The sequence below is a fragment of the Lutjanus erythropterus genome, chromosome 4, assembly GCF_056507025.1.
Source record: "Lutjanus erythropterus isolate fLutEry1 chromosome 4, fLutEry1.hap2, whole genome shotgun sequence".
NCBI classification, from domain to species: Eukaryota; Metazoa; Chordata; class Actinopteri; order Lutjaniformes; family Lutjanidae; genus Lutjanus; species Lutjanus erythropterus.
In genome coordinates this window covers 37,414,826-37,437,491 of record NC_139320.1, presented here as the reverse complement: position 1 = coordinate 37,437,491, position 22,666 = coordinate 37,414,826, and the positions used below count along the sequence as shown (strand labels likewise).

The 22,666-nt window shown below is 37.8% G+C and overlaps 1 protein-coding gene across 1 annotated transcript; it reads left to right on the top strand.

Moving 5' to 3' along the window:
- Positions 1-8,884: 8,884 nt before the first annotated feature.
- zpld1b (zona pellucida-like domain containing 1b) lies at positions 8,885-18,383 on the top strand. Its single transcript, XM_084717872.1, has 10 exons — positions 8,885-9,219; positions 11,778-11,998; positions 12,113-12,294; positions 12,703-12,775; positions 15,090-15,187; positions 15,523-15,603; positions 15,822-15,993; positions 16,084-16,189; positions 17,908-17,937; positions 18,170-18,383. Exons 1-10 carry the CDS (start codon positions 9,078-9,080, stop codon positions 18,340-18,342), a joined length of 1,278 nt encoding a protein of 425 aa, XP_084573998.1. The 5' UTR covers positions 8,885-9,077; the 3' UTR covers positions 18,343-18,383.
- The last annotated feature ends 4,283 nt before the right edge of the window (positions 18,384-22,666 follow it).

Here is a 22,666-nt window from a genome sequence, read left to right as displayed (position 1 = left end):
CTGGTGGCAGGCATTATGAACAACTTTACAGAAATAGCTGATCTTCTCGCTGATGATCTTGTTTGGTTGTAGGTCATTTAGAGGCATCAGTTAAAAGTTAAAACAAAGCATAAAATATACTCAAAGTTGCAAAAATAATGCAGAATGGCATCTTTCAGCATCTGCAATGTACGGCACTAAAGCTGTCATTGAGTTGAAAAGTACACATTTGCCTCCAGCATGTTGTGGAGGTGACGTATACAGTATATGGTGAAATTATTCAAGTTGAGTATAAGAACCTCAAAATTTAAATTAAGTACAGTACTGGAATAAATATGCTGAATTACCCTCCAGAGAAAAAGTGTTGGTAGGTGGAGGCTGCAGCTGTCATGCAGTGTGAAACAGTGAACACACGGTGGCAGCACAGTGCCACCAAACGTAAAGTCCATCATGTTGATCACATATGGATTCTGTACCACCCTAAATAGACAAACTTCATGTTTTAATGAATCTGATCCTCAAGTTCAGACAATTAGAGTGTTAACTGAAAATAATCCAGTCAAACAATAATATTTTACATAAATTCATCCAATCTTTTCCCTGCCCTTTTCACTATAACTTAGATTTTAGGCTTTTTTTTGGCTTAAAGATTAATTTTTTACCTAATTCAGTTTTACAACAGATCGTTTAACAAATTAAACATAGTTGTGGATATGTTGTCTAAAGTTTTACAGAACAATACATTAAAGTTTAGCCTGATAAAGACTCATTTGCATTTTTAATTATAACTTAACAGATGAATCTGCACTGTTGTACATCGCATCTTTAATTCAGTCTGTGTGTATCTATGTGGATATATGAACTGTATGAGAGACAAACACAGACTGAGTTTCCTCTGAGTGATATCCTTGACAAGGTCAGTGTTCCTCACATGTTGTTCTCTTAATACAGGGCTTGGGTTTCATACATAAACAATAAGTGAAGCTGTTGTTTTCTCTTTTCAGCTGGGAATTTTCGCAGGTTTCCAGACTAACAAAAAGCAGCAGACAAAAGGCCTCTAGAAAAATTGTCTCACTTTGAAATAAAGCTGGTTTGTTTATCTTCATTTACAGGAGAAAAAAAAAATCACCTCACCTCATCACAGATTCTGTTCTTTTTAATAATCTTCATCGGTAGTGCATCATTATAAATAAATTATTATTTTTATATTTACTCCTTTTTATGTTTATGTGGACCACTTTAATCTGCAATATCTGTGGCAACAAATAAACATCGTCTTTACCCAGGAACATTGTAGAATTGCTATTCTGCTGAGGGAAAGAAGGAGTTTTCTGGCTTTTGGAAACATTACTCACTGGGGATCAAATTGCAGCACAGCCTTTGATGAGGGCTTCACTTTTCTGCCTGCGTTAAAACTGGAGCGTCAGATTACAGCCGCACTCTCACGGGTGTTGTGATGCAGCCCAGATTGTGTGATTTAGATGTCTGTTTGTTGAGTCTGGATGTTACAGGTTGATCAGATAGAGACGTCTCTATCAGGCAGATCTAAGTGTGGCGGTTGGTCCTGAGCCGTTAAAAGTCTCTGAGCACAACGACCTGCAGGAGACATTCACGAAGCTCAAGAGAGTTGTGACTATGATGGTATGATAAGGATTGGTTTTCCTGCAACATAACTGCTGACCGATGAGATCTGACATAAGGTGAAATATGGCAGCTTCTCATGAATCTTGCACTTATTTTAATGCCAAATTCACAGGTAGTGTATGATGAAAATTACAAGGGAGAACAAAATGATACGCAAGATGTTGAGCATTGGGTTGCACTTTATTTTACAGTACACTAATAAGACATCACAAATTGTACTTTGTATCAAATCCTATGCACCTAGCAGTACACTAAGGCCATACTTTGTATGAAATTAGAAATTTTACTGTTTTATTAGACAATTTTATTAGACTTTATTAAAGGATAATTGGGGACATAAATCACATTATCTGTCTACAGTATTACAGTAAGTCTGTTCAGTCAATTCAGTTTGTAGTACAGTTATGAATGAATGAAAGAATGAATGAATTAATTCATTTTTTATTACTGTGTCATGCTCAAGCAATGTGCCCAGCCCAAACAGGCTTACAAGATACCATTATTTAGCAAAACAGACTAGAAAACCTTGGAGACAAAATTAGCCAACTTATCGGCATTCTTAACTCATCACAAAAAGAAGAAAATGTGATTCATTTTCAACTTCTCTTAAATCACATGTGTGTGTATCCCTAATTACCCTCTAATAAAGTCTAATATGGGTCTAACTATGGGGAATAATACATTCTAATGATTCTAATAAAGGGTTGGTCTAATGTTATCTAATAAAGAAAATATTTCAAGTTTTTGTCTAATTATCGAGTGCAACTTGTTCTGCCTTATTAGTGTAATGTAAAATGAACTGCCACCAGGCTTTGTTATGCACGTGCTTTCTCACAGACCTCACCTTATATCTTAAAGAAAGTAGTGTGACTAAAGCACAGAAGTAGAACACATACACTATACATTGCCTAAATAGGTCATTAGCTGGGTGGGTTAGAGTTTGTAAAATAAGCAGGATGGTAGCAGGTTCCTCTGTATGTATTCATTTCTTGTGTATGCAGCCACCTGATCCTGTTTGCTCTGAATGGAACTTGTCTGCTTGTAAGCATTTCATATTTGATTTCAGCCCTACCTCATCAGAGGGGGCAGGTGAGCAGCAGTGAATAGCAAACACCTGCAGCCAGCTGTGTTTCTCAGGGCTCTGCGGGGCCGGCGGGTGCCTGCGTGGCTTCAGGTCTGGATCCGAGTCTGACACGTGAGGCCACAGTTAAAGCGAGTGACGCACAGGAAAGGTGTTAGATGAGGACTGTTCTATCACGGGTGGGAAGAGAACAAATATCCAAGTATATGATGTTCCCATGTGCTCATTCACATTCATACTTTATGAAAAGCTGATATGAATTCAGCTAAACAACTCTTCCTCATACTACAGGCTTACTGGATGTGGACAGATTAAATAAACATTAATAAAGTTACAGAAAGATTTTTAAGCTTTGAAGCAACTGAGATGGGTCTGCACAAGGCTGGATCAACCCGCTGGGAAGCCCAGGGCAAAATTGAGCTAAAGAAACGAGTAACCTGTTTTGCCCAAGGCCCCCAAAACTTACCAGTATTTCTGCACTGGAATAGTAGACCTCTTTTATAGCACACATTTTCACATAGCATGGAAGTAAATTGCTATTGTTACTGATTACATTGACAGTGGTCTGGTTCTATTCCCTGTCAGAGTACGCCATGACAGAAGCAAAGTTTTCATCCAAAATTTAACACAAAATTTACAATAATTTCCAGAAAGTCTACAAAAGAAAATTTATATTAATGCATGCTTTTAGTTAAGCCCATTGAGATATTTATTATGGTGCCATTAAACTACTGCAGAAGACAAATGTATTTGAAAGAGGGTGAGTCTATAGAAGGAGTGTGGAAAACATAATGGGGATATGAATGTTCCTCTTTTATGTAGAAGTCCTTGGACATTTTCTTCTTTGTTGAAAGTTTGTGAAGTCAACTGTGCATGTAACAAGTCACTATTTCTGAGCAGATCTCTCTCTGTAGTCTGAGTTGCTTCCAGGTAGCATGTAAACACAGATGTGAAGGTGTCATGTGATTTAGTATGCCTCGTGCCGCGCCCTGTGTACCCGCTTTAGGCTAAAAACATGGTGTAAATGGCGTCTTTTTGGGCCAAACTTTAATGTTGTGGCTTGGCTGCAACGCTGTTTTCCGCTGAAACTCCGTGAGTGTTTTGTGAACTGGAGATCTTCATCCATCCTCACATCAGCACAGGGGTGAGTAGATATTGAGTGAAATTTCATTTTTGGGTGAACTATCACTTTAAGTCATACAGTCACACTTCAGCTCCACACATACCTGGTGTTTTTGTCTCTTCAGCAGAAGTCATGTTTCAGTCACATGCTTCATGTACATTATAAATTATAATAACTGTTCCATTTTCATTTGCTTTCCAGAAACAGGTGGATGGAAAAATATTGTAGCGACAATGAGTTGGCAAACACAGCACAGAGACCCATGCATGCAGACTTCAACCTCATTTATTTTGTTGTTTATACCTGTCTTCTCCCCGCTGTGCAATGTCAAAGTGTCCTTAGTTGAAAAGGTCCACTCTGCCCCTTTAGTTTATGATCATTTGTGATTATGCACAATCTTTTTCCTGACCTGAAGTATTGTAGTTGTCTGTCACCAATCCTTACCTATCGTTTTTTGCTATGACACAGACATTTCCCTAACCTTCCCTAAACTAAATGTAGTGGCCCTGCACAGATGGTAGAAAACAATAATAATTATTAGTACAGAAAGCATTTTGGCCTAGATAGGATCACCAGAATTCAAAAACCCAATGAATGTCTGCACCAAATGGCAGTCCAGCCAACTTTTGTTGCTTTTACTCTGGGCTAATCAGAATTCTTGGAGTTTTGCAGCATTGTCCAAGATTTATGTTCTTGTCTGGAAGAATGTTTGTGTGAGTATAATATAAACTTAAATATTACAGGTACCAGTTCCAGATTTTGATATAGAGCCTGTCTATAAGACAGGCATCGAGACTGGGGCAAAAATGCTGGAACCAATTCATATTTCAGTTTGTGCTGTCTTTTACGAGTGAATATTATCTAAAGATTTGTAATCAAACCAATTACCTCAAAATAATTGTCATCCAGGGAGCCTGTGGCCTTCAGGGAAGATGCCTATTCTGCTCGGTTGTTAGTCCAACCTTGGGCCTGCAGATGTGTCAAATGCAGCATCTTTTTCTTTTAGATTTCTCAGAGAAATGCAGGAAGACAGAAGAGCTGAGAAAAAAAGGAACTTGGAATGTCTACAACTCTGGGCAAACTCCATCTGCTGAGGAAGATTGTGTGATACGAATGAAAGATCCTGAGGAGCTAATAAATGGACCTTGTGACCATGAAGACAGATTGCACATGCAAGAGTGCACCCAATGAAATGGGCAGTGAAACTATTTGCAGTGCACTATTCTGTCTTTCTGTTGAAGGAAATACTTTTAAAGGACAGGGAAAAAAAAAAAAAAAAGACAGAAAGAAAGTAAGAAAGAAAACAAGCTTTTGGTTTTATCGTCGATCAAAGAACTGCAAACTAGACTTTTATTGATTGGACCCACCAATCGACTGAGTCAGAAATTGGATTAGTGTTCAGTTATTTCTTCTTGATTCTTTGCTTATAATCCTTTCATTCGTTTGTAACAAAGCAAGTAGAGGTTTTACACAGAAAAGAGGCATTTTTAAGGAAAGTCTGGTACCATTCTGTATTTGTTCTTGACATTATCAAATTGCATAAAAAGCCCAAAATAAACAATGAACTGATCCTTGTGGAAAGTATTGACTGCATGGCGAAAGCCAAAATCCCTAATTCCAGAGGTGCGGACTCAAGTTGCACAAACTTAAGTCACAAATTTACTTTAGACCTGACTTGTCAAAATCAAAAAAGACTTGCAACTCAACTTGAACTTAAACTCCAATCACCCATGACATCCAGAGTAGAATGGAAGTCATGAGGTGTTTAAGTCCAATGACTCGTGACTTCATTTAGACTTGAGCCTTTTGACTTGAAAACACTTGATTCCTTCCCCCAAGCCATAGATGAAAAATCCTGCTATTTAAAAAGTGTGTCACGAATCAATTAATCTCCCTTCATTTCCTTCAGATCCACTGTCTTTTAACCCTTGTTACAGCATCAAGTTGCAGGAGAGAACCATGGAGAACTAACATTACGATTGAAGTTCATGAGGGTTATTGTCATACATCATATTTCATAAGTTGTTGTGGCGGTTTTTGGGTTGATTCCATTTATGGCATGAATTTGGTGCAAAATGTAATCATTTTTGACCCCTCGAGAATTGATAAAAATGGTCAAAAATCCCTCCAAAATACCACATTAAGATACCAAGACTTTGAGGATAAAAAATGTAATGCTGTGATTTCATATCGAAATCTTCTGGGGAGATTTGGACACTTCTGTAAGGATTGCATTTTTGAATGATTGGATGGTAAGCGCTGTTCCGGGGACTGCTCGGAGAGCCCTTTATATATACCCAGGAAAGCCATGCCTCCTCTGAATGCCCCAGGTCTGTAGTTTGTGGTTGTGAAGATTCATGAAGCTGTGAATATCCTAGAGGTTACTAGAGTCCCAGCTTTCCAGTCAGACCCAATTTATGACTTATTTATGGCTATTCCAGTCGACATGCAGCTTTTCTGCAGCTCATTTCAAATACTACTGGACCCATCAGTTTAGGTTTTTGTGCACTTTCATGGCTGTGTGCTAAAGGACCTCCGTGATTCACAATTTTGGGGAAAAAAAACAGTTGTAATGGCTCCATGCTGGTGACAGCTGTGGCCGGCAGCATTATGTTTTAGCTCAAGAACACCTTGAAGGAATGTCTTCACACTTGGCACAAATGACCACTTGCACTCGAAGGTGAACTGATTAGATTTTGTTGGTGAAAGGTCAAAGGTCGAGGTCACTGTGATCTCACAAAACATGTCTTTGGACCAACTCCAGAATTAATCTTCTAATTACGTTTAAAAAAAAAATGGTGGTTGCCTTCCTGGGGTCCACACAAAAAAGACAACAATTCAAAGTCATACAGTATCAATGAGAGAAAAAACATAACAAGCCAACAGAAGCCAAAAATTTAAGACCGAAACACATGAAGCAATAAACACTAACCTGTAATAGAAACAAAAACAAAATTGTCACAAGCACACCGTGCCAAATAAATGAATAAAATTAACTAAAGGGTTCCAGAACTGCTATAATAAAATTTACATGCAATTCATCAATTTAAGTTTAGTGACTTTTTGTGAGAAAATATGTTTTTGATCTGTTTAATGTTGGTGGGGAGCATGTTCTATGCTGAAGAACCTCCATAAAGAACAGTTCTCATCATACAGTTTGTTCATGGACTTGGTACCACCAGAAGACCAGCACTTACTTGACGTGTCACATACTCATGAAAAAAAACACTATATACTAGCTTATCACCAAAGACTTTAGGTGTATTTTTCAAGATGACAGTATGCATGAATAACTAGAGACTAGATTTTTTTTTCCAACTCCACAGGCAGCCAAGATAATTGATTATGCGTCTCACACAAATTGGCACAGAAAAAACAACAAAGAACTAATTTGGCTGCTCTGTGCAATCTGAGTTTTTTTTTTTGTTTGTTTGTTTGTTTCGTTTTGTTTTTAAGACATTTTTGTGCAGCATTTGACCAGATCCCGATGTGACACAACAAGTGACCGAACAACATCACTCATAACAGAATGTGGAATGCATGCAGAACATTTCCTTGACGTGGCAATGCCCTTTCCCATCACTGAGACAATGTGATCAGTCCGGTCAGACCAAAAAAATAAACTGTCTAATTTAACACCCAGAAATTTAGTTTTAGTGACCAGCTCAAACAAAAGCCCATCTTAACAGGAAAATTCTTAAAGTGATATACAATACATTTAGTTTTGGTGATGTTCGCTACTAATTTGTTCATTTTTACCCAATTATTAATGATACACAACTCAAGCTGTAGATTTTCTCTGAGCTCTGCTAATATTCATGATATGATATGCTGCCATCACTGCTGGAGAGACTACTTACATGGAACTAGTTACATGTAATTAAATTACAAAATAATGTAATTACAATTACTAATCATAATGTTGGTGACTACACTGAGTTACATCCAAATATTCTTTTCAGGTTGCCTGATCTTTACTGTGTACACTGGTTTAAACCTGAAACTATGTTTGTGAGCTGTTTTTAAAGATTTATGAGTTTGGACTGAGTGTCGTAAAGTATTGGGAGAGAGATCATTGTCTTTGTTTGTTTTTTCTACAGAATTTACTTGACTTGACTGTAAGAAAAGCATCCTTCAAGGCTCCCGTACCGCTCTTTACACCTCCTTAACTCTGTGTAGATCAGTTTAAAGCTTAAAGAATTTGAAATCTACAAAAGAGGAAGAAGTTCTGTCTCCTCATACCAGTTCAACATATTAATATTGTTTTGTTACATGGACTGCAGTAAAATCAAAGGTGAGCAGGTTATCTCGAGGCAGAGAAACAAAGTGTAAAACAGACTTGAGATTCCACTTCTGCCCTCTGCAGCGCTGAACGCACTGTGCTGGAGCTGTACACACCACTGAATGCCTTTACTCTAAGTGATGCCTTGTGCATCACAATTACCCACACACAGCCCTGCATCAGACCGTGAGTTGACTTTTATGTTCGTGTGAATGTGGGCCGCAGCGGCAGCCGATGACAGCTTAATTCCCGGGATGGGCCCCCCCTGCCGAGGCCCACCGTTTGTGTGAGCTGACAGACGGAGATCAGACCGAGGAGAGATGAGTGGGAACCCTCCGAATGTGCTCAGGTTTCTGGACGCTGTGAAAAGATTTGTCCGGGCCATTCAGATCTGATGGAGTTTCCCATGTTCTGCACTGCAGCGAGGGTTTTTTTGTCAAAGTGTTTGGATAATGAGCCCCTCTATCTTCCTCATCATCATACACACACACACACACACACACACACACATACACACACACTCACAACAGATACATGTAAAGCTGATGTTAAGTTTAGGTCTTCTAAAAACTGCACGCCACAGTGTTGAATTTTCCTTTCGTCACAGACCGGGGGAAGAGGGGTCCCAAGCAATTACTTTAGAAACAGGTAAACAGGTGCAGAAAAAATAGAAGAGAGGGAAACAGAATGAAATGAGCTGGAAAGAGGGGTGACCTCAGTTTAAAAGGGGTTGGGCAATAGAGGTTTTGGGCCAACATGAGCGTCTGAGGTAAAAGGTGGTTGAGGGAGAAGGATAAGAAGGATTAGGGGACCTGGGGAAAGAAGGTTGTACTACTTTGATAGAGGTCAGAGCGTGCAGCAGTCAAAGAAGAAAGGGAGGCGAGCATTGTTTTATTGGAACATCTAATTTTGAGATAAGGGCTGTTTTTTTTTTAACATGTGGTTAATGCAATGTTGACCTTTTGAAGATGGCAGTGGGCAAACTTCTCCAGAGCGCTGAAATGACACAAATGTGCTTCATCTTCCTGCTGGTGATGAGTAACGCCGTTTCAGTCGCCGCACAGTTCAATGGGTACAACTGTGACGCCAACTACCACAGCAGGTTTCCTGGTGAGAAAACTCCCCGTAGCATGTTTACGTACACTCTTCTGTTATTCTGTGGAACATATGGGCAAAACTTAAAATAACACAGTTTTAATTAAATATAGGGACATTTTCAAAGTCTTTATTAATGTTTATGTCAACAACTTTGACTCATGTATAATTATTGTGTAAATAATACAATATTACAAACAAACACAGCTCATAGTGTGTTATAAAATATTTATTAACTGTCTATATGCATCTACAAATCATTCACAGACAAGTGTTACAAATGCATTTTAACAGAGAAAATGCAAATGTTATATATGATTACAACTATGTTGTATTAAGTTATTAAGCATTTATTAACTGTTTTAACCACAGTTATGGGTCTTTAACAAGAGTTTTAAAGGACAAATAATGAATTCTGGACAAATATATATATATATATATATAAATATACATATATATATATATATATATATATATATATATATATATATATATATATATATATATATATATATATATATGAATAGAAACACTATTCTGCCAACAACTATACATACACTTTACTGATGATGTATATTTATTATAGATGCTAAATCTGTACATATATATTGGAAAGTGCTATTTACTCAAGTACAGCACTGAAGTACAATTTTAATGGTACTTATACTTTATTTCAATATTTGGCAGCTTTATCTACAGTAAATAGAGTGCTCTCTACTCTACTACTTTTATTAATAACACTTATAACCAAGTTAGTGAATTTTTATCTTACCGTTAACAAACAATGCAATTACAATAAATAATGTTTAGTATTAGTAATGGTATAATTTATGTTATTTTATCATTAGTTTGTGTCATATAAAATAAAAAATATGCTTACTATCATACCTGATAAGAGACGGTAACCCTTTCTTCTATTTTTACTCAGTGGTCACACCTGTAGAAACTAATACAAGCCAATACAACTGTTCTGCCATAAAGTATTAAGGGGTGTTTCTAGAATTCAGCCCCCCTCATGTTTGGAAATGGGATTTTTATGCCTTTGCTTATGTTTGTCTTCACAAGGCTGTTCATATAACTTTTTTCTCTTTTTGACCTGTCTGTCCTTCCTTATGTTTGTTTGTTATTGATGACCTTGCCTGTGTAGCTTCTGGTTGTGCTGTTTGTCTGTGCCTTGTTGAACTGTTGAACGCGCTCTGCATTTATTGCTGCCCATGTGTCTATGTTCTGCTTATACCTGTCTGTGTTCTCCTTTAACTGGAAGTACCATGCCTTTGCATCATGATTATTTTTTATTAATTATTGTTTCTTAATTTTATATTTTAGGTTGCCAACTTTACATCTGACCAGGGACTACAGATGAAAACTAGCCTTTTGGCTAATTCTGGAATATTTACAGTAAAGGATTTTCTCATGCATTGTCCCTTAGGAATAAACAAATAAACAAAACTAAACTAATACATCATATTAGAATGAAAACTGTTTTTTTTATAGACGTCTCTGACAGCTCTGGATAGACAGGATATGGACGAGATAGTAGGAGGGAAGATATGCAGCAAAGGCGCAGGCTTGAATCAAACTCTGCAGGGGACTCAAGCGTCTGTACTTGGGGCATACCAAGTGAGCTAGCAAGGAACTCCTGTCCGACCTCTTTTATAGCTGGTGAATATTGGTAATTGAATGTCTCACCTTTGCTTTGTTTGTGATTAAATTACTATTCAAAGTCTTTTTTCTCATCCCACTATGTCGTTAAAAGCTTCTTTTTTTTATATTGTCTTTATAGCACAAGAGTCCTGCTGGGTTTCAGCCCCACCATCTAATCAGGGACTATTTTATGCTTGAGATGTCAGATAAATGCAAGTCGGATAGTAAAGCTGGAGTGCTGTGGTTGTCAAGGATCAGGGGACAGTTTCAACAATAAACCAAAACCAGCTGCAACATTTTTAGGGCCACAAGTAATGATTTTTTTCATTATTATAAATGTCAAACAGTTGTGAAAATGCCCATCACAGTTTCCCAGAGTCCAAATTGACATCCTCAAATAGCTTTTGTCCAAACAACAGTCCAAAACCCAGTGTCATAAATAACAGAGACAACCAACAAACCCTTGCATTTAAGACATTTAAGACGGGGGTCATTTTTGCCTGAAAGATGAATTAGATTAAAGTGATTAATTGATTATCAAACCTGTTGGCAACTGATCTTCTTTACATTGACTAATTGATTAATTGATGAAAATTTCTTTTCACAATAATTCTGACACAGCAAATTACACTTGACCAACACAATACTTTGTTGCCCATGAACGAGCCATTTAAGATTCAAAAATGTACCTGAAATTTGAGTGATGATCATTAGGGAAACATTTAAAAGGTAACTGGAGATTTCTTTTGAAACTGGTGACTACCGACGTCTCCCTCCATTTTCATGCAACAGACTGAAGAATTCATTTATACATCAGTCTATCGTGTTGAGAAAAATGAGCTCTGGGTTAACAGCTTAGCGTTTTTTAAGTTAAAATGTGTCGTTAAACCTTTTCTCTGCCTCCTCCTGCTTCCTCTCTGTTCCTCCAGGCGAGCGGGACATCAGCGTGTACTGCGGGGTTCAGACCATCACCTTGAAGATCAACTTCTGCCCCGTGCTCTTCTCTGGCTACACCGACGCAGACTTGGCCCTGAACGGTCACCACGGTGATGCCCAATGCCGCGGCTTTATTAACAACAACACCTTCCCCACTGCGGTCCTGTTCAGCATCAGCCTCAGCACTCTGGAGGCCTGCGGGAACAGCCTGGTGGTAAAGACTACACAAACACAAGAACATGATTTTAATATAATCGATAAGCAACCTCATCGTGTTGTTTATCGATTTCTTGTTTAAGCGACATGGCTGAGATGTTTCTCTCTGCAGGTCAGCACAGCCTACGGGGCCAATGCCTATGGGAACATGTCTCTGGTACAAATTGGGAATGTCTCAGGCTATATTGACACCCCCGACCCACCAGCTATAATCAGCTACCTGCCTGGTTTGTTGTATAAATTCAGCTGCAGCTACCCGCTGGAGTACCTGGTCAATAACTCACAGCTGGCATCGTAAGTTGCTGCCAAAAAGAATCCCTCACTTGTCCGAAGGATACCTTGACCTTTCAGGAATCACTCAGCACATTTTGTTGTTAAGATTTATTAATTTAATTAAGCATTCATTAAGATTTGTTTATTGTTCCCCTAAACTGTGGTGACAATTAAGCATCTGGTTTAAAAGCCTGAGTGGGTTTGTGTCTTATGTTATTCTGAAAGCCATTTATTTTAGAATCTGCATATTTTCTTAATGACTTGGATGCTAATTCACAGGCATACATTCCTGAAAATTGTCAGCTGAATAAATAAGCTTTATCATTATACTACATCAAAACCTAAGCTTTCAAAATCATGTTTGTTAATTAAGCTCCCACAAAAGATGAATAAACAGCAGTGAAATAAAAGTATTCCATCTCTTCACAGCTCCTCTGCTGCTGTATCTGTCAAGGACAGCAACGGCACATTTGTGAGCACGCTCAGTATGATCCTGTATAATGTGAGTAACACAGCTATGTGCATTCAACTTGTTATATGTAATATTTTTAATTGAAATGAATGGACTCTGGAGCTTTGAGCTAAAAAGGTTAGACTGATATTTTAAGTGGAAATTGAGTTCATGATCTTTGAATCAAGTTTGTGTTTTTCTTTTAATGAAACTGTCATCTATAAAAAAAAAAAAAAAACACTTTTACATGTAACAGTTGGTGAAATTCTCATACTCATTTATTGCTGTTAACAAATCCCATGAAAACACCAAAAACCAACAATGAATTGAATGTTCTTTCATCATATTGAATGTGGGAATGTGTGCGCGTAAATATTCAGCACAGCACTAAATGTGTATTAATCTGCCACTGAAAATAGTCCCCAGCAGTTTCTTGTTTGAGTAACACTTGCTAAAAAGTACAGTGCCCAGCTGTTTTAGGAGTTTAAGCATTTTTCTTTTGAAATGAAACTTCATGTTTGTGAGCTGTTGTAAAAGATGAATGTCTTCAGTTGGCGGTAGAAGTGTCGTATTTTCGATTCTAAATCAAAAATTGTTCAAAATTAGCTTTCAGTTTCAATAATTTAAATCAAAAGCAGGATTGGTGATTTGCCCCGTATTTTTTTTTTGCATAACGACATGGTGGCAGGCACGCAAAAAGACATTTTCTCACTGATGGTCTTGCTTAGATCATGTCAAGAAATCAGTATAAATTGAGGCTGTTTTTCATAACCAGTCATAAACTCCCTGTAGTATGCTTAGCTACCCTTATAGCGTGCAGTAATAAGGTAGCATCGGAAGAGACTCACCTCCTACATCAAACCCTCTAGTCCATGTCACATGGTAAAGTTCAGGTTGTTCAGTTCAGGCCACTTTTCCTAAACTAGGGCTAGTGACTTTTTTTCAGGTGACAACTGACTGTCCTAACAATGACATAGCCATCAGTGCTGGAAATAAAAAGTTTTAAAAAGTACCGAAAGTTTAAATCCTATTTGATACTGACCTTAAAATCAAGAGTCAAATTGAATCATGGATTTGGAGAATCGTGACACCTCTAGTAAGTAGCAATAGATTTGGAATGAGGCAGATAGGATAGTGAAGTGGGATTAATTGACAATAAGAAAAATATCTTTTAATGCTCCTCCACTCTTTACACTTCTTTAACTTTGTGTTTAGAGATACATGGGATAATTCCATGTGACTGCATCGTGCTCTGGCTGCTGTGTGGCCTGATCTCAACCATTGTAGACAATGCTTGTGATTCCACCCGCGTGTTTCAAAAATGTTCCTGAAGCAGCTTTCCACTCTGCTCCGTTTCGAATATACGCCTGGGTCTATTTTTGATGGAAGTCGCGTCAAGCTGCACAGAGTGGATTTAGCCGGCCAGGAAGCCAGACACAGGAATGGCAGAGAGAAACTGGTCAATGTTAGCAATGAAACACCTTGATCAGACTCCTAACTGCAAAAACAGACAAATACTACACCATTTAAAGGACCAGTGTGTCAACCAGTTTTGGTGATTATACACTGATGAAAACATACTTCTGAATATCATATTACATTTCTGCTATATTCTACCAATAGACCCTCAAAATACTCACACACTGGACCTTTAACTATGTAACCTCCTAAGCTATGGTAGAAGCACAAAAATCAAGGAAAAATGACCAAATCAACAAGATGGGGAAAATGTGTTGCTTCTGAAATGCTCCTACTGGGGCATGAAACCATGCGGAAGACAGATCAGTACCAATAATACCACCTGTAAGATTACATGAAGCTGAAAATAAACTCAAGTCAAAGTTTTCACCATTTGGAAAGCTTATGTAATTTGTGTAATGTAACGTAACTTGCAACATTCAACATGTGCTGCAGATAAAGCTGAGAGACAGTTCTCATTTGCCGTGATGTACTGCTGGGAAATTTTTAAATTTGCTATGTATAAGTTCCAAAATGCAAATGTTGTGCTAGTTTATTGAGCCATGAGTGAGGTGGCTAATTAATTTCTTCACTCCAGCTGTATTTCTTTAACGCACATTGGAATATGTGTCCCTTGTATTACACGCTAATGCAGAGTAGATGTCAAAAATGATATTCCTCTCTCAACTTGCAGTAGAAAAAACATGTGGGGCTGTGGAATTTTGACCAGAAGCTCGATTGGTAATGGAAGTTCAATATCAGATGAATGACTTACATTAATATCGGATTGGCCCCATCTCTAATATAATTGAAATGCTCATTATGTCAAGAATAAACCAGTCTAAATTTCAAGTTTCAAATTTGGTATTTTAAATGATTTTTTTTTTTCTTTCTCTCCAATGCACAGGATTCGACATACAACCAACCGCTCTCTATCCCAATGGCTGGACTGGCTCTGAAAACCAGAGTATTTGCTGCTGTCAAAGCCACAAACTTGGACAAACGGTACCAGATAACACTTGATTATTCACCACTGAATATGGATTTTCAGATGTGATCAATCTCAGAATTATTGCTCATGTAGCAGACATTTTGCAATTACAACAACAAACTCAGTGAAGCAAAGAAGATATTTTGGTCCATTCTAGCATCTTTCCCACCATCATTTTTATAGATTTAGCTTTTTTTTTTTTCTATGGTTTGTCTTCATTCATTACACCATTATGTTATTATAGTATGTGAAGGCGCCAGTCTGCAGCAGAGAAAGCCCTGATCTGTGCTTTCCCAGTGCAGTTAGATCTCTATCCTCCACCCCATCTCACAGTTTTGTCCCTCTGCAGGTGGAACATCTTGATGGACTACTGTTACACAACCCCCTCAGGGAATCCTAATGATGAACTCCGCTATGACCTTTTCTTTGGGTAATCTTGACTTTTTTTTCCCCTCAAGATGATGACTTGATAAACCACAAAAGGGAGTCATTACCTATTCAGGCTCTCCAAACGGCTTATCCCAAATGAATGATACCTTTTTCCCTTCTCACTGAGTCTTTAAGCATATATCTACACATCAAATGTGTCATTTTTAGTGTGTGCACAAACATGTGTGTGTGTGTGTGTGTTGTACTTATTTGACACAGCTGCTATAAAGACCCACAGACGACAGTTTTGGAGAACGGGAGGAGTCAGATGGGCCGTTTTTCCTTCGAGGTTTTCCGTTTTGTCAAACACAGACACCAGAAGATGTCCACAGTGTTTCTGCACTGCGTCACCAAGCTTTGCCGGGCAGATGACTGCATCATGCTCATGCCAGTAAGTGTGAAAATCAGAAATCTCAGTTTGTGACTCCCCGTGTTCCTCCTGACCTCGATGAGGACTGAAATCTGATGACGTGATTGGCAGATCTGTGGGCGACGGCGCAGGCGAGATGAAGGGGAGAGCCTTGATTCCCCACCAGCAGCATCTGGGAACGCCGTCATCACCGCCGGACCAATCATCACCAGGAGTGGTATGAAATATGACTCATAAAGGAATAGTTCAACATTTTGGGAAATAAGCGCTGAGAGTTAGATAAGAAGATCAATATCACTCACAAGTCTGTCCATTAAATATGAAGCTACTGCCAACAGCCATTGAGCTTAACTTAGCATAAAGACTGGGAACGGGGGGGAAACAGCTTCCCAGCCTCTGGCGAGAGCAGTGGTTCTCAAAATTTTGGGGGTCAATGCCTCTCTATCCACTATCCAGCTCCCTTACTGCCCCCAACCATTAAAACGCAGGCTAATTATCTTTCCTGAACATTCATGTTGACTATTATGCTGTGAAAAAACATGTCATTAATTGCCAAATAACAATTTGATTTAATTGCATAGTTGGAATTTAATTATTTCCCAGGGAGCAAAAAAGCCATGTGAATAGAAATTATATTTATGAGTGTTAAACAAGTGCAATATTTAGGAATCTAACACAAAACAGCTGCCAATCACAAATAAGCAAACTGTAAGCAAAAGGATATGTAGGCTCAGCTATATTATGGGCCTGTTTAGCTTAACTTTTGAAGGATATACGCTAAATTATTTTAAAAGTTAGTGTGAGCCCTGTGTTTGGTGGTTCTCTGTCTGTTCTTCTGTCTGTCTTGCAAAAAGTTACTCTCAGGAAAAGTGTGCCTGAGGCCATCAAGTCCAAGCAATTGCAGTAGGCTACTTGGACTGCATGTGAAGGACATGGATCTACTCTATGAGATATGTTGTTGGGAAAGCACTCACTCTCACTCCAGGTGAGATAACGTTACAAGAGTGTTTCATCCACCGAGTCTTGGTCCTTTTATCAGCTGAGAAGAGAAAGAACACCCACTGATGTGTTATCCCGGTACGAAAACATAAAGGCATTGTAGCTTCAGCAGCTAATATTAGCTTTTGGATGGAGAAAGTCATGGCGTCCCTTAGGTGACTTCTGGGTCTGTAGTCTTATAATTACATATCTTCACAGTGTGATACTTCAGCAGTTTTACAACAAACTGTGACTTTCTTGATTTGTATAATTAACTTTTAAATCGAGAAATATCATATGAGTGATTCATGGCATAATTCTTGGATCAAAAAATAATTAGTTTCTCATCACAGACACAGTTGATATTTTTCTGATTAGGTCCCATGGTGGTCCAAGAGCATGACGTTGGTTCTCTGTTGAAACAATACACCATCTGGGCTAGTTTTATTGAAACTGGCAGGTCTTAAATACACACTCTTTTGCCATACACACGCTTTTGCAAGTAGTTGCAAGTTTTAACTCATTTCGTTGTGAATCTTTGATGTAAACTTGTTTTAAACAAACGCCCCACACAAATACCTTAATGCCCCTCTTTCAAAAATATTGCTTCTGGGGTGTGGTGGCGCAGTAGAGGTGTCACTGAGAACCACAATGTCTTCTTTGTTTAGAATAAACACATCCAATGGTGTTTTTATGAGTGGTTATGTGCAGGGCTTGGTTGGGCACGACTTTTTCTGTCTTCCACTCTATGCTAAGTTAAGTTAACCACCTGCAGCTTCATAATTAACAGCCAAATATGAGAGCGGCATCAATCATCTTATCTAACTCTTGGCAACAAAGTGAATTTTTCAAAATGTCAAAGTATTCCTTTTAATTGGGATAGGCAGATCAATAGATTCACACAGCCATTGAAGATTAAAGTACAAATATTCTAATAAACACTTTCTTGTTTTTCAGATGAAACTCCTGTCAACAACTCCCAACTTGGTAAGTTTCCTTGTACGATGTTACAAAACATAAAACATCACCCGTGACTAAGTCCTTGGGTGAGGACAAGGACAACAGATACCCATGGAAATTGATGATTTAAGGCAACAACAAAAAGTTTCCACCTCTCTTTCTGAAAGACAAAGGACACAAACGCAGCTCATGTTAAGCTCAAGTCACAGAACATGTCTGTTTCAAGTTTCTGCTTTTCTTCATCTTTTCCATCCTCCAGCGTCTGGTGACCACTCCCAGCCGATGAACCCGGTGACCAGTGCTCTGATCTCAGGCGTGGTCATCCTGGGCGGGGTCAGCATGGGCTTCTTCCTACTGTCGGTCCGCCTCCTGCTGAAGTCCCGCCTCCCAACAACCGCAGCCTCAGGTGTTTGGAACCCCAGCTTTAAATGAAGGAACATCTGTATATAATGAGTATGTGCAGAACGTGCTCAATGACTTTAACAAACTGATATGAGTGCTTCCCTTTGTACACGCATTATTAAATGTGGTTATTGTATTATTTTAGGTGTTGTGTATTTATTTCCTATAATACCTCATTATCGTTATTCGCTGTTTAATCAATTACAGTGTTTACAGAAGCTCACTCATAACTCCGATGCAAATGGAGAAACATTAATCTTAAGAACGTGTAATAAAAGACTGCATCAGAAATATGAGTGTGTCCCTTTCCCTTTTTTTTTTTTCTTTGATATGAGCCAGCACCACACCAAAAAAAGTCTGTGGTCTGTGCAGTTCCTCAACAGTTGTGTTTGATGAAAACTACTTATTTTGACAAAAACTTCTTATCTTATTTTGAAAATTTTTACTTTATGACAAATGGGTTAATTAAAGTTAAGTAAACCCTTATTACAAAAGAAGAATCTTTTACTGTCAGACTTTACTGACATTCTTTATAGCATCATAAATGGTATAAATCAACAAATAAGCATCATGCATAGTTTTTGTAAATAAAGAAAGTGGACTATGTGGCTATAAAATACTTGATAAAACTTGTATACTTTAAGTCACTTTCTAATTATCTCCAAAGGCTAGCTTAGCTCAGCATGAGTGTCTTGGGTCCCAACAAATAGCTTCAATACACTAAAATGTCCCATTTTCTCAACATTCACTAACAAATTGTCCAGGTTTTCACTAAAATACACTTGTTTTCAGTTTCAAAAATGAATTGTTAGCACATAGTAACAGATAATATGAACAAGCTAAAATGAGAGCTGTCTGTATGCTGCATCAAATAACTCATGTAGGTAGTAATTCCTTCTTAGTTATTTAAAATGTTCTGTTCCCTTTTGTAAAACATGTATTATTAATGTATTTTTATTTGTCTATTGCACTGATTAGGCTATCATAAATTATTTATGTCATTCAACCTGCTGGGTGCAGCCATCACTGTGGGGGGAACGTGTGATGGAAATGATCTAAAAATATAGTTTGTAAGCTCCTACAGCTTAATGACAATCTCATCTGCTGAAAAGACGTTTAAAATTACTGTAACACACCTGTCACCTGTGTGTAATGTTTCGTAAAACTGTAACTGATCTTCATAATATTATTAAAAAAAGTATTAGTTAGTGTCCGATTTTACTCTAAATTGTTCTATACGTTTTAATTTTTACACAACATGCTCATCCCCAAACTCCTGCTCCTAATTTAACTTGATGTGAAGGCTGTTGCTGCATCACAGGCTACAACGCTGTAAGCTCTTTCTGACAGAACCTGTCTGTATGCTAACAGTTAGCTGTCATGCAGAAACGAAAGAGCTAAAGAGCTCCAGCAGGCTTACTTCTTCCCTCATTAAGTACCCCATGATAAATATGCTGCGCTGATGCCATCTGCGGTGTTGAAATTTACAGTCCAAACATGTGCTAAGTGCTTAAATAATTGTCCCCAATCTCAATGAAAACAGCTATAGTGTGTTAGTGCATAGCATACAGGGGTTTAGGGGTTTGGAAACTACCTATCATCCTATCACCCGATACTCTAAAGCTTGAAGCTAATTAACATGTTATATCATCTTTTTTTCATTTGTCCAAAAAAAGAAATCATAAAAACAAGAAGTTGTGATTTAAGGGGGGATTATAGTGAGCTTTAAAGGTGGTGGTAGGCAGATTTTGGCAGGCTAGCTGTGTCCCCTTGTAAGCTAAGCTAACCATCTTGCTTACAGACATGAGAGTGTTATCAATCTTTATATGAAACTCTCAGCAAAAAAACAAAAATGGTATATCTATCTATCTATCTATCTATCTATCTATCTATCTATCTATCTATCTATCTAAACGAGATCAGTTGAAAAAAAAAATCAACTCAAGGTGAAGTTACTCACTTGCTCAGGAACTTTGAAAATTTAGGGACTGCATTACACGTTAAAAAACAAGTTTAAGTGGACCTTGAATTGAGATATTTTGTCTTCTCTTGTTTACAAAGTCAAGATAAAAATGTTACAATCAACATGTTAGACATTTTTATATCGTCGGTGTTAACTGAAAACCATGTCTGTCCAAATGTGATGAATTTTTCAGATAAACTAAAAGATTAGTTCTTCCTTTATTGGTTTATTCTCCTTGTTCTGAAGCTAAATAAACAATTTAAAAAAACAAGTAGATTATCTAAAAAAATGTATATTCACAAACGTAGCTCATGAAAATTGTTATCTTGGAATTGATTTTCACATGCTTTTGGGTTTTTTTCATTGTCAGTAAACACAACCTTTTATAATGGCTGGCTGCCTTATGACACATATTTGTGTTTTGGGTAATAAATAATATAGAAATAGGTTTCATCCCATTTCCTCCCTGATTCATCTGACTACCATCAGTTAAATGTACTTCAGTCTTTAATATCGGCACATATCTGTGAAAGTTTTTTACAAATGTCATGACCTCACGGGTGTCCAATCTCCAGGAAAATGAACAAAATACCAACCAGTGCCAGAGCTCATTTGATGACTGCCAGAATTAATCTTTCAATTTTTGCCATATTGATTTTCTCTTCCGATGACCTATATAAATGTCTGTTGGCGGCAGCTGCGTCTCACGTGTTCTGACTCCGCTGCTGTTTTTGTGACCTGTGTGGCTCTGCTGCATTCACTGCTCTTTATCACACTAATCCCTCATTTCAACAGCCATTTTGTGATGTATTCAGCGTCCACAATGACCACAGATAACTGAAATGAGAGGAATAAATGTTATCGTCCACCCTCTCAGTTTACTATCAGTGATAATTGATTAAACCCTCCTCCCAAAATGGAAATAAGGCAGGGATTCGGCTTTGAATGCTGAAGCGTAGTTCAGGTGAGTCAAGACCAGAGAAAACTTCTTCTTTTAAAACCCTGAGGAGTATATATAAGGGTGTGTGTGGACTCTTCATGTTTAAATGCACACGTCATTACAATAATGTGTCCTGCATTTGGCAGTGGGGAGTCATACTTTGGACAAAAGACTGACGGAGACGCCCATCCTCCAACTTGACCCCAATCACAGATTTCTCTTCCCAGGTGGCTCACCTGACAAGATCAGGTTTCCAACTGTCCCTCAATCATTTTCTTCTTCCCGTTAAACCTCAACATTAACCTCATTTTAAATGATGATCCAAATATATGGGAATTTTTAATCTGACTCACAAGAAAAATGCAAATATTCTGATGTCACTCTTGTGCTGCACCGCAAAATTATTATTATTATTATTATTATTGTTGTTGTTGTTGTTGTTGTTGTTGTTATTGTTATTGTTATTGCTATTATTATTATTATTGTTGTTGTTGTTGTTGTTGTTGTTATTGTTATTGCTATTGCTATTGCTATTATGATTATTATTGTTGTTGTTGTTGTTGTTGTTATTATTATAATTTCAAGGCAACTGGCTTCATTAGACTTTTGAGTTTTAAATCAAACCTGAACTCTTAAGTTTTTAAATAAATTAAACAAAGTTTGACGATCTATGATCTTTTTTTGAGATAATTTACTTTTCTTCTTTAAAATTCTTTTGAATCATTGAGTTTTAGAAATCTGTACTTCAAAAATTGTTCACAGTGATCTGTAAACCTGATTTGGTTTTTTTTGTTTGTTTGTTTGTTTTGAAAATTAAATGGCTGCAAATAAAAATATACAGTATATGGCATCATGTACATTAAGCAGGTGATTATTGCAAAATTCACTGATGACAAAAATTATTTTATTGCTCCTCCACTGTCTATGATTAGAACAGCATCCATAGCAACAGTCTGCTCTTCATAGCTTCTTTAAAAATGTTATCAACATGTTTGGTGATAATTAAATAATAAAAAAAAGCCGACATATAAAAGCCAGTTTTTCAAATTAAGGGTCATGCAGGTCACATTAAACCACCAAACACCTCAGAAGACAACAGGGCCTCTTTCCTCTATTGTGCATGAGGTCTTGTGTGAATAGAAACCATACATACTCTTACTTTATTAAGTTTCATATTAGCGGGCAGAGGCACCTCATACACAAAGTCACAAAGCCGTATGGACATTGTTTAAGCATGTAACTTTGAAGGAGGCTGTGTTGGGTTTCATCATTTGCCTCCAGGAGACGACCACGGTGCCTCAGCCACAAAAAGTGAATTGTTTATGCAAACTGAGGCAGCCCCACCAAAGTGGCATTGACCCTGTTTCCATCCAATCCCAGAACGATGCTGTGACCACACGATGGTCAGGTTCACCATATATAAAACAGCAAAGAGCGCTCTTATCCCAAAC